This window comes from Geospiza fortis, unplaced genomic scaffold (assembly GCF_000277835.1).
Source record: "Geospiza fortis unplaced genomic scaffold, GeoFor_1.0 scaffold361, whole genome shotgun sequence".
NCBI lineage: Eukaryota > Metazoa > Chordata > Aves > Passeriformes > Thraupidae > Geospiza > Geospiza fortis.
The window spans coordinates 1,601,869-1,614,193 of record NW_005054356.1 but is presented as its reverse complement, the minus strand read 5'-3'; the positions used below and the strand labels follow the sequence as shown (position 1 = coordinate 1,614,193).

General features: G+C 45.5%; 1 protein-coding gene across 1 annotated transcript in view; it reads right to left on the bottom strand.

The window, feature by feature from the left end:
• Positions 1-7,962: 7,962 nt before the first annotated feature.
• The window catches only part of APCDD1L (APC down-regulated 1 like), a 16,549-nt gene continuing 12,186 nt past the window's right edge, over positions 7,963-12,325 (bottom strand). The window contains exons 4-5 of the mRNA XM_014308063.2: positions 12,298-12,318; positions 7,963-10,070 (exon numbers count right to left, since the gene is read on the bottom strand). Coding sequence (XP_014163538.1) covers positions 9,306-10,070; positions 12,298-12,318 — 786 coding nt within the window. The 3' untranslated portion in view covers positions 7,963-9,305. The remainder of the gene's footprint in view (positions 10,071-12,297; positions 12,319-12,325) is intronic.

Below are 12,325 nucleotides of genomic sequence, written 5' to 3'. Positions count from 1 at the left end.
TAAAAAAAAAAAGAAAAAAGAAAGAAAAGAAAAATTAAATAAAGCCCCCAAATTAATGTTTCCTTTGTTATTTTTGTCCTGTTCTCACAGTTTTAGAGGTGGGGAGGAAACAGTGTTCTCTTGTCAGCTTTGTTCATGGCATAAGGAAACTTGCAGTCTGATTTCAGGGTGGATTTCTTTTTTTTCCAGACTAATGTTAATATCAAAGCAAACCATCCCATCGTGAGCCTGACACAAAAGTTGTTCAGAGTCACCATGCTGAGGTACAAGGTAACATCCCACGTTCCAGGTTAGTTGGGTTCAGGAGTTCAGAGACTTGACAGCACCTTTAGAATAAGGAGATTTTGTTTCTAAGCTTCCTTTTACCACAAGGTATATAAACAAACCCAGTGTGTTTTAACATGATGGATTCAGTGGATTGAACAGTTTTTGAGCAGGTAAATTCACATCTATTCTCAAATGATAGACCCAAAACCGTTCAGTGGCAAAATTTATTGTAGCATATTACAAGATGAAGCTGAGTCTTTTACAGATGACTTCTGTCATTCCTTCCCTGTTCCTGGGGTTCTGTGAGAGCTGTGGGGGTGCAGCCTCTCTGCTGCACTCCTTGACCTTTATGTTTGTCCCACTTTTGTCTCAAGGGCTTCCTCCTCTGCAAGTGCAAATAAGTGAAATTTTATGTAAGGCTTAATAAGAAAAATAGGTGGGATAAAAACCTTGTGATTGTTGTGTTCAGCTTCTGAACATGAGTCTGGAAGTATTTCCAGGAGATTCAATAGAAAGGAGAGGTGTATTTTTGGCATTTTAAGGTGCTGGTGCCTTGTCTGCTCAGAGGGAAGGGACAGAGCCACTGCAGCCTGGCTGCAAAGGGCAGGGCAGGTGGGAGATGAGCTGAAAAGGACAAAGCAGGGAGTTTATGGGACAAATTGGGCAGAATTGATAAAGAAGATACTGCCTGGGCAGTAGAAGCTGAAGAAATCTTTCTAATGAAGCACTCTTTTCAGAAAGGCAAGGTTGTGAGTGACACTGCAAAATTAATTTTCATGGCTTTGAAGAATATATTTGAGAAAACCTTTGCTGAAGGGAGACTGAGATATGAAGTAGATTTTTTTTAAGTGGCTGTAAATATCTTGTTCTCTTATCAGAATTTCTGATTCTCTTTGAAAAAAAATAAGTTTTTTTGAGAGTCCTTTGTTCTGCTTAAAAACAGCCTAAAAGTGGTTGATTTAAAAAAAAATCACTATCTTTTCAGGGTAAAGGGAGAGGATTGAAGGTTTAAACTGGTCTCCTGTGAAGATATCTGGAGTAATGTTCAGGCAGGTGTTACACCCAGTGTAAGCTGCCTTTGCTGGCCCAGGGCAAAGCCAAGAGCAGCTCTGTCCTTCCCCAGTGCTCAGCAGTGACCTCTTGGTGATCTGTGCCAGCCTGGAACTGTTCATGAGCAAAGCTGTTCCTGGTGTTTGCACTCCAGGATCATAAAGAGGTCCCAGAAAATCTTCTCATGCTTTTCCAGACCCTTCAAACACTGAACAAGGAGACCAGGAGAGGATTTCAGTGTTGGTAACATCTGTAACCTGCAGCTGGGCTGACCCACACCATCAGTCCTAAACAAGCCTCTTAAATTAACTGCTTGTATTTTGGAATTTAACAAAATCCTGAGGTTTTCCCTCACCATTTTTCACAAGAGCCTGAACACAGTAGCCCTGAATTGTCTGGGTAATGCTTTGCTTTGCTGAGCTTGATATAAAGTCACTGATCAGGGGAATTCTCAGTCCCTGTTTGACCAAACCCTTCTTTCATAGGCAGTAGAGAGAAATCTTAAGGATTTTTTTTTCTTCCAAGGTTCCTAAAAGGCCAGTTTGTAGATAGAGTGCAAATATAGATTGGATGGATATTCCTAAGCCACCTGGCTCTTTTTGTAAGTTGTTCCTTTCATGGCAACACAAGAGCAAATGTTCTCATGAAGTATTCACAGAAAGTGAATTATTCTGAAGGACATTGTATATCTTAGGAAGTTGTGCACAAAATGTAGAGTTTCTAAATACGATAATTGTCTGGGGTCCTCACACAACATCAGATATTAGAAACCTGTGATTGATTCATGGTAATAGAAATCAAGTTATTACTAATCTAATTATTGTCCTTGCTGTTACTTTAAGATGACCACTTGCACATTTATTGTTGATTTTTGTAACACCCACTAGAGGCTGCTTGGTGCACTCTGGGCAAATTTGGGATAAACAGATACCTGAAATATCCTGAAGCCTAGTGCTGGGAAACGAATGGAAAATGGTTTCTTTTATTTTTATGTCGTTCTCCACATCTTAAAGCAAATACTCCATGCATGGGTGATCATAACTATTGCTGTGCATTGGCAGTTGTCAGCTGGGCGTGCACAGCTGGAACAGCTGCATGTGCAAGCCAGGAGCAGCTCAGGTTACTGGGGAGTAGCCTGGGGGCTGAAGAGCAAGATCATGTCCTGTTGTTATGTTGAGGGGGATTGATGTACCATAATGTCATTTTCTAAAAATACAGGATTGTAAAGCTCAATGGTGGTGTTACTTTTTCCTCCTGAAATGCTGTTAGTGGGATAAAGTTGGAACTTCACTTTGCAATTCACTAGAATTTCTTTTCATCAATAAACTATGAAGGGTTTGTATCTGCTGCACATGTGAACTTGCAATTCTTGTCAGCAATTTTACATCGTGGTGTGCATAAGGAATGGATCATTTATGTCTTGGCTTACTTGATGTTGCATTGCCAGTGGAAGAAACTGTCATCCCTTTTCTTCAGAAAATGGCACTTCTGTCTCTCCAGTGAAATGTCCTTAATTTTCGGGCACAATAGTGGCTTCACTGTAGTGCTCTTATTTTGAAACTATATTTCTCTTGCCCTATGTGATATCCTGAAATTCCACATCCTGAGTTCTGTTTTCTGTATAAAGTAAGTGAGGAAAAAAGCACCACCAAAAATCCCTCTGTTTGAAATTAAAGCCCCTGTAAAATAACACTCTGAGGCTCCTGCTTGCTGTGGCTGGGTCACAGCTGCACTGGTGCTGCACTGGTGCTGCACAGAGCCTGGAGAGCCACTGTGCCATGGGTTGGGAATGGGGAAGCATCCCTGGCCCAAGTCCTGGAGTGGGCAAGTTGAGAAGTGACAGGTGGTGGGTGAAATTCAGTTTATGTGTTTGGGATTTGGAGAAGATCAGCTTCACAGAACAAAGTAACTGTGTTTCCACTGCTCAAATCTGCTTAACTATAAAAGTTGGTTGATTAATGGGTTGGGGGTTTTTACTGGATAAATGAAGATTATTTTTAAAATAACACAAGTGAGAGCCAGCTAGGAATCCTGCACGTGGTACTCCAGTGAGCGCACACCTGCACACTTGAGAGTGACTGTGTGCCTGTCACTCACTCTGCCATTTCCTGTGGCTTCAGTTCCTGTTCAAGAGCTAATTTCTCATTTGTATTTGAGCAGTAAAGCTTTAAAACCTTTACTAAACTTCCACATAGCTCTCTTTGCTACGATCCAGGCCTGAGTTTGTCCTGAAGCCTCCACAGAGTGAAAAGTACAAAAGGGACACGGGGTCTGTGAGCACAGAAACAAGGCTGCTTTTCCTTGGAGTAAACTTGAACTTTGGATCTTTCCTCCTGTGATCTGTCATTAGAAAATGGCCTTTTCCAGAGAGCAAAACAAAAGAAGTTAAGAAAACAAATGAATTAAGAAGAAATAATTGAAGCTGTGTATTACAAGTTGACATTATCCATCTGGCATTTCTGTTTATGTTTCTGCATTGGTACATTTCATTCTGATTTAATAAGTTCCTAATTTTGTGGGGTTTTTTTTCAAGATTCTGAAGTGCCTATGAAGAACAGCCCGTAGTAAAGTATTGTTCCCAGTTTAGCTGTACTTCATTTTTTTAATCAAATCTTTTTCTTTAGTGGATAAACTCACAAGATTAGAAAAGCCTCTTGAACTCCCTCATGTTTAGTTTGGCAAGTGTCCCACACACAATTACCCACAGAGAGCTACTTTTAAAAGACCCTTATTAAGGCTGTACAAAGTCAAGCACTCAGGAGGTAGGAAATGGCAGAACCAGGTTTGTGCTCTGTGAGTTTGGGGAGCACATTGCAGTGTCTGATCATTTCAGTGATCAAAAACTGAGCTGACACTACTCAGAAATTGTCCAAAACTGACCAGCTTTGTGTGCCTGGACTTGGAGAACCCTAATTTCTCTGAAGTTACATATAAATAGGTTTTTAAAAGTCGAACTTCCAATGTGGCACTGTGGTGTTGGGTGTAACCCATGTGTATGCTGGGGGAGTTCTTTGTGTTCTGTGTGTGGATCCCCGTTCTTGACCTGAGCTCCTGGTGGGGAGGAACTCGGAGCTGAAGCAGCAATTTCTGTTTCCACATTTCACTGGGAGGCCACACACAAGTGTGATTGCAGCCAGCAATCTCTGCCTCAGTGCTGAGCCCAAAGGAGCATTTCTGTGGGGGCTGGAGGCTCTGCTGCCCAATCTGCCTCCTGCTCTGCTCTGCCTGAGCTGTCAAATCTCACTCCATCCCCTCCCTCAGCGCTCTGCTCCAGGCCAAGTCATCCTTGTTCCTTCCCTGCTCCTTGGCAAAGAACCCTTGTTCAGCCAAGCATCTTTAATGGCTTTTCTTCCCTGCTGCCTGTTTTCCATCTGGGTCTCTCTCTTCCCATCACCCTTCCAGGCTTGTTCTTCCCTGCCTGCTGTCCCAGGGAGCCCTGGCACAGACCTGGCTGCTCCTGGTGCCTTCCCCATCCCACACAGCCACTCACCTCCTGCTTCCTCTTGGTTTTCTCTTCCTCTTCACTCTCTGGGGAGTTTGGAGCAACAAGCCTTGCCACCCATCTCCTTTCTGTCTCCAGCTTCCCCCTGCTGTTCAGTGCAGTGGATTTATTTATAGTGTGGGACAGACTTTGATATTCCATGTGGATTGTTTCTCAAACAAAGCAGTAGCACAATGCTGTTAACGTATCCAAAAGTGCTTCAGATTTTTTTTTGTTTCATTTTATCTGGGAAATCTAGAATGCAAAAATGCATTCTGAGGTATTTTAAACAGGGAGGCATGAAGGTGGTTAATTGGAAAAATAAGTTACTGTTAATTGAGCTGTGTGTCAGACCCAAGACTGTTTGTCTGGCGCACTTGGCTCACACTTTAAACTTCTGCACCTGCTAAAGAAGCAGAAAATTGGAAAGGCAGCTTGTCTGAGGAGATTGTGATGTTAAAGAAGGCACTGAAGGCTCAGTCTCAGTGCAGGAAGCCAGAAAATTGTTTGAGACTTGGGAAATTATTTTCTTTTTTATTTTTGGAGTGGTTAAAAAATAATTAATCTTTTAAAAAATTATTCTAAGAGAAGTGAATGTGGAAGAGTTTACTAAGACACGCGTGCCTGTTACCGTCAACTTCCAGCACACACTGGCTTGGGTTTTCTTCATGTATTTATTTGTTTTATGGTAGAAAGGAATCCAGTAGTCAGGATTAAAGCTCCTGGTCTGTATCCTAGACCTGTTTTTCTGAAGCAGTGTTAGACATGAAGGATGAAATTATTTGGTTTGTCTTGTTTATGCTAGATAAAGATAAATGAATGTCAGAAATGAGGTTGGGATCCTGATTGCAGTGGAGCTCAGCAAACAGCCATGTGAGCTGCTAATAAATTTAATTGGTGCTTCAAAAGGGCATAGCTGAGCAAATTTCATATCAGATCTGGGAGTGGGGAGGAAATTAGATGAAAAACTGCAGTAGGATTGACAGTTTTCTAAGTGAAAGGTATTAAATGGCCAAAAAACCAATAATTTTGCAATTGAGAAGGGGGACAACTTTGGCTAACTGCCCATCCTACTTCAGTGATGAAATGAGGGGAAAAATTAGATGGAAAGTAATGTAAAACAAATAAGAAAAAGGGAAGCAGACAGCAATCCATTCAAAATGGGAGTTAGGAAATGCAGAAAATAAGGAAAGCACAACCCAAAGGAAAAGAAAAATGTGGGTTGGAGTGCTTGGAAAGGGTGATGAGGAGCTGAAGTTCAGAGGAAATCTGCAGCAGGATAAGAACTGTTAAGAAATAGATGCAGGAGATGAAACTTAGGGATGATGTAAGAGAACTGGAAAGGTGATGTCATTCCTTAGCAATGGTCATGATTAAAAATTAACAGTTTTTAATTCAGGAGGCCCAAAAACCTTGAACAGTGTTTGTAAGGGAGGAGCCTGGGGCAGTGTCTGAGCTGCTGCTGGGGGTGCTCAGTGGCTCAGGACAGTGGGACACCCTGGAAAGGGATGGAAAAGGAGATGGATGTTCCTGATGGAGCTTGGCGTAAGTCCCTCATTCTGTCTTTAGGGTTGCAGTTCTCTTTGGGGTCAGAGTGAGCTGGGTCTGTCAGGGCCCTGCAGAGCTGTGTGCTCCTGACAGTCACTGCTGCAGCTCAGACAGAACTGCCATGAAATGGGGATGCCCAGAGAAGGGTTCTGCAGGGACCTGGCAGCTTCTGTGGTTCCAGATCACTGAGGAACACAGGCACAAAATCACTACTGATGAAACATTACAGAAATATCCATAGCCAGGACCAGAATGAAAACAGCTCCATGCACATTCCCAGTGCAGTCCCAGGGTAAAAGCCTAATGAATACGAATGTGTTCTTGTTTTTAATTACTGTTAGCTGTAAGTGATTATCCTTCTGTATGTCTCAGCTGGGAGAGTTGGGAATTTTGGATGCAATTTGGATATTTACATTCTACAAGAGAAGCTGAGTAATTGGAATGGATGCAAAAAATATGATTCAGAAATTACTGGTGGAGTGTGAAAATGCCTTAGAGAGGGTGAGAGAAAACTCAGTTGGCTGAGATTTTCTACCAGAATTGAGACTGTCTTGATTACAGTGCACTAGTACCTTCACAGGCAGAAAATACTGCACACTGCAGCTCTCTGATCTTAAAAAGCAACACAAGAATCACCAACTGGCAGTGAAAGCCAGGCAAAATCAAATTGGAAAAAGGCACAAATTCTTAAGAGAGAATAACTGTGTAATTTAGGAATGTGTCTTCAAAAACTGTGAACAGAACAATAAAAGTTATGATATTTATGCAAAGAGCTCTTCTGTGGGTTTTTTTCCTCTCAGAGGTGTCCTTAGAGGGGGGAAGGAGGCTCCTGATGAGGTTTCACAGGGCAGTTCAGCCAGCAGAACAGTGGGGCACTGGTGCTGCTGGAGCCAGTGGTGCCTGAGCTGCTGCAGGGCTTGTTGCTGACATTGCAGAAGTGTGTGATGGTGTTTCACACCACCTTAATCCCATCCCCACCTGGCAAGGATCTGTGGCCTTGTAAGAGCTTTTATACCGTGCAGGGCCTGGACACTTGTTAAGTTTAATCCATTTTGGTGCCATGTAAGTGAAAGAAGTACCTGCACACAACTCTGATTCATGGGGGTAAATGTAGGGCAGGAATTGCCTTGTCCCTCCTCCAGCCACTCTCCAAAGGCGGCACAAGGCTGTTCCTGTTCCTGCCTTGGGCATCTGTCCTGCGGAACAGGTACCTGTGCTGATGGGAGCCACAGGAGCCTTTCCCTGGGCTGTGGTGAGCACAGTGATGGGAAACTCCTGGTGGAAAAGTTCTGCCAGTGTGTGGCTCACAGGAGGTGCAGCTGAGCTGCCCAGGACTTGCCCAGTTCACAGCATCCTAATGGGAACATCCCCAAGGAGACACCACGTGCTCTGAGATCACTCCAGTGGCCCGTGGATCTCCGTGCAGCAGCAGGGAACAAAGCACAACCAACCAGATTGGAAATAAGATTTGCCTGCTGAAGTCTCCAGGGATTAGGAAGGGAACCCAGGGCAAGGCAGCCAAGCCTGGCCCTTTTGTGTATCACCTTCAAGTAGAACTCTTTATGTGCATGACTAATATTGGGTCATGCCTGGAACATGTGAACATGCTGACAACATTTATGTCACAACTGTAATGCATTTAATAAGCTTCTCATTTGAATTATTAATGTACAGATCCCCCCCAAAGTATTTTTGTGTTATAAACCCCATAATTTATCTAAGTACAAGCTGCAAGTTCGTAAATACAGCATTAAGAAGGTGGCTATTGCATAGCTGCTTTAACAAAATATCTTTTGTGGGTAAGATATATAGGCCTGTTTGGAGAGGATTTAGCTGCTGGAGAAGGGCTTCTCGAGGAAGTTATATGATGCTTAGCTGCAGCAGACAGGGAATATAATTTCATAGTTTGTCCTGCTTGTCAGTAGGAATCAGTTTGACCTGACTGTGCTGTCTGATCTGAGCATCTCTTCAGCTCATTGTTCACCAGAGGCAGATTTATAAAACATCTGTACAGGAACGAGGCTGGAAGTGACACTTTGAGAGGAGAGCTGGATTAACAACTGCTGTGCCAGTAACTGCAAAGGAGGCAGTGGAAATGCATGGCCTGAGAGGGCTGGTGAGGGATCTTTCCCTTCCCAGGGCTCACGGTGCCTGTGCTGGCATGGCAGCAGTGACACGGGGACACTGCTGGTGGCTCACAGCCAGGCCAGCTCTGCACTGGAGAGCTGGGTAACACAGCAGGGATGCAGTGCTGCAGCCAGGGAATGCTGAGGCTTGGAGCTGTGCATAGAAAAGTTTTCCATCTACTGTAATCTATGCCCAGGGTCAGGTGGAAAAGTAGAGCCCTCGGTGAGAGCTGTTCTGGGCATGTCCAAGTGCAAAGACTGTTTGTGGGTCCCTGTGTGTGACATACACAGGCAAAGTGCAGAAAATATCTGTAAACTGCAAGAGGCATGTGAACCGTGCCCTTCTCAAGAACACTTGCTGGCTGTTTATTGCTGACTGACTCTGCAGATTAAATTTGCATGAACAGCAAAAAGGAGTGTGATGGGAGGGAACTTAACCTCAAAGAAACTCAGCAGCCAACACTTTGGATGTTTGAATTACATCTGAATCAAGCTCTTGATTAAATCTTAGCAATGTCAAAAGCTCAAAGCAGCAATTTTAATTGATGTCACTTTTTTCCCCCCTCATGTTGCTAAATTATCTGTTGCAATGTGCAGTGCATCCGTGTCAGTACATTAAATTTGCACGCAAAGAGGGGAGATTAGGCAATAAAGCCACAGGACAAACAGTGTGGAGTCAGGCATATCTCCTTGGCTTCATTCGCTATTGGGTGTTTTTAAAAAGTGTTTCCAAATCTGAGTAAAACTGATTCCAGATGTGCTCATTTGAAGGATATAAAAATCACGCTAGCACCAAGATTTATCTGAATTCTGCATTGTACCTGAAGAGATAACTAGTCCCATCTTAAAAACAGAAGTGCTATAAACAATAAAAAGGCCACAGGCAAAGGTTTTAGTGCTTCGATCCCGTTAGCATCCTTTCTTCCCACGTATTTCAGACTAATGTAGTTGGAGAATTCCTCTGAGGCTGCAGCACACTGGATCAGAGGGGCCTGGTAGGACGTGGGTCGCTTGTCAGGGCTGTCGGGGCTGGAGCCGTCCGTGGGCCGCTCCCCGATGTAGAGGAGGCTGCGCTCCTGCGTGTCCTGCTCCGTTTTGAACAGCTCGTACTCGGTGTGGGGCAGCTTGATGCCCAGAGCCAAGCATCCGTTCGTGGCTGTTATATCCTGCTCCACGCCGGCGCTCCAGGAGCCCTCCAGCCCGCAGCTCCCGGGTTCCGAGGAGTTGAGCATCAGCACCGTCACCTGGTCCATGGGAGTCACCCGAGCCTGGGTGACTTTAAAAGCCAGCTCGGTGCCGCCGCGCACCTTGGAGGAGGGGATGCCCTGGCTGTAGTGCCCGGAGGCGTAGATGGTGAACGTGGGCTGCCTGCAGAGCGGGTCGGAGTAGTGATAGTAGTGCCCTTCCCAGGTGTGGTTGTTGCCGTGGAATGTGAAGTACCTGGTGAGGAAGAGCACGGCCGGGCGGACCTCGCAGTGGGTGCTGACCCAGCTGCCGCTGAGCTGCATGGGCAGCGCGGCTCGGGCGGGCAGGATCGGGGGGTGATGCTCATCGGCCCTGGAGATAATCCCGCACGCCGGGCAGGGGTGCACGTGGTGCTGCAGCAGGGTGCGGGGCGGCGGGGAGCTTGGCAGAGGCTGCCGAGCAGATTAAGGGGATAAAGCGCTGCCCTGCTCTTTGCTATTCTGGTAGCCGAAGGACACCGCGCTGTGCCCTGCGGCCGCCCCGGGCCGGGGCTGCTGAGGACAGCTGGGGGCAAGGGCAGAGCCGCAGCCAGGACGGGGAACGCTGCCTGGGGACATCCAGGGTGCTCCCATCACTTTTCCGTGGCGATCTGGGTGAGGATGAGGGCGCTGGGCGGTGCCAGAACAGAGCCACGCCGCAGCTTTTGGCAGGGAAGGACGCGGTGACACCTGGCCGTGGGCAGCTCTGCGGCTGCAGCGCCTCCAGGACAGCCCAAGGTGTTCTGCCTCCCCTCGCCCCGTTCCTGCCCCTGTTCCCACATCCAGGGATGCGGGGGAGGATCAGGATAAGCCGGGAGGGAGGGAGGAGGACGCGGGGTTTTCCCAGCAGCCAGAACGGGGGAAGGAAGCTCAGGGACCCGGGGCAGAAGGAGGCCCTGACCTTCGCTTCCCCGCCGGGGCAGAGCTCGGAGTCAAACCAGCCCTGCCCTGATCCGCTGCCAGCAGGGGTTTTGTGTAGCTTGGAAATTTTTCTTGTACTTCATATATCACAACTGATTTATTTTTAAATAAGCAGGGTTGGAACATTATATAATTTTCTAGAACACGAGCTAATCTTTACTGAACTGTCATAGGCAAGAAGGTTAAATAACTCAGTAGTTAACTGTAGGGTGGGTAATTTACATGCAAGTTGATTGGAGTCTACTGTAATTTAGTCATTTTCAGCTTGCTTTACTGCTACTGTCACAGTAATGAGTGCTGACAGTACACAGTACATTATGGCTAAATAATCCCAGAAGTTGGCAAATATATATGCTCTCCTTAGGCAGGAAATTCTTTGATAATGAAAGGTAATTTGGGGAGAATGGGTTTCTTTAAAACAGATATAAATTTAAGGGGAAAAGAGTGATATTTTCAAAATGAGAGTTAAAAAATAATTCCTGACATAGCTGTGTAACTCACCAGCACAGGCAAATGGATGTCAGTTCACAGAAAATAAAAAAAAATTAAAATATTTTAAAAAAAAGAAAAATCCTGGGCCCAATAAAATTATCACTACGGACATGGAGCCAAAACCCTTACTTGCTTAAACCAGTCGTGTGAAGTTATTTCTAATGTATAGCAGCTTCTAACTATGGCCAAGTGGTGACATCATGTGCAGGTCCATTGGAGAGCTGTTGGCTGATTAATTACAGGGCTGCATTCAGAGAGTGAATTTCAGTATCTTTAGGTTTGGTTTTAAATTAACTTTTAAAAGTGTTTATGTTTACCATCTGGTTTTGCTCATATATATGGTTTTGGCCCAAGATAATACAAGTTTAACCAATTTGAGAATGTTACTTTTGAGAGGGAGAGGAGTGTTGCTCTGTGTTTTTCAAAGTTCAATTTGTGTGGTTCGAGGTGTGGGGAAATGCTGCCCCAAAATAAATTTTTTCATTTATTTCCCTTCTATCTGACAAAGTTCAGAGGTTTTTTCACCGCATCTCACTGCTCCACCATTTCTGATTTGATCAGCTTCGATTCAGATGGAAAGCTGCTTTCCTGGGAATAAACTAAGTTGCTATAAAACAAAGTAGAATAGAATAAAAGGCAACCAAAGTCTGCTGCTCAGTTTTATGTATGTCAAAATGGAAGTCTGATTCCTATGTAATAACATTATCATACTGGGGGCAAGTTCCTGTGCTACTGGCATTGCAGCAAGGGCTGCAGAGTTAAAGGCAGATCCCTTGTTCCCCTCAGCCTGGAGCACACCCCAAGGAGCAAGGAGAGGGCAGAGCAGATGAAGGGCAGAGCAGACAGGCTCTAACAATGTGCAGCCTGAAGCCTTCACTGACTTTGGTGCTGGAGACAAGGAAAATGCATTTCCTAGGAAAACACGGCCAAACAAAAGCTGGTAGCTCCAGGCTCATGTCAGTGCAGCCTTGTTTCCCGTGTTGGCTTTGCTGAGCTTACCCCCACCCTGGTCCTGTCCTCTCAGGAAGGCAGAGGGTGAACCCCACATGCCCCAGGTTCCCACCCCACCTCACCCATGTGTCCTTAGGACTGTGGGGGCCCAGTGCTGCAAGGAGTGACTGGAACAGCCAGGGAATTGCCGGCAAAGCCCTGGTGCAGCGAGGGGCCCGTGCGAAGGCCTCATCCTTACCAGGGCGCTCTGCAAGGGGCGCTGGTAG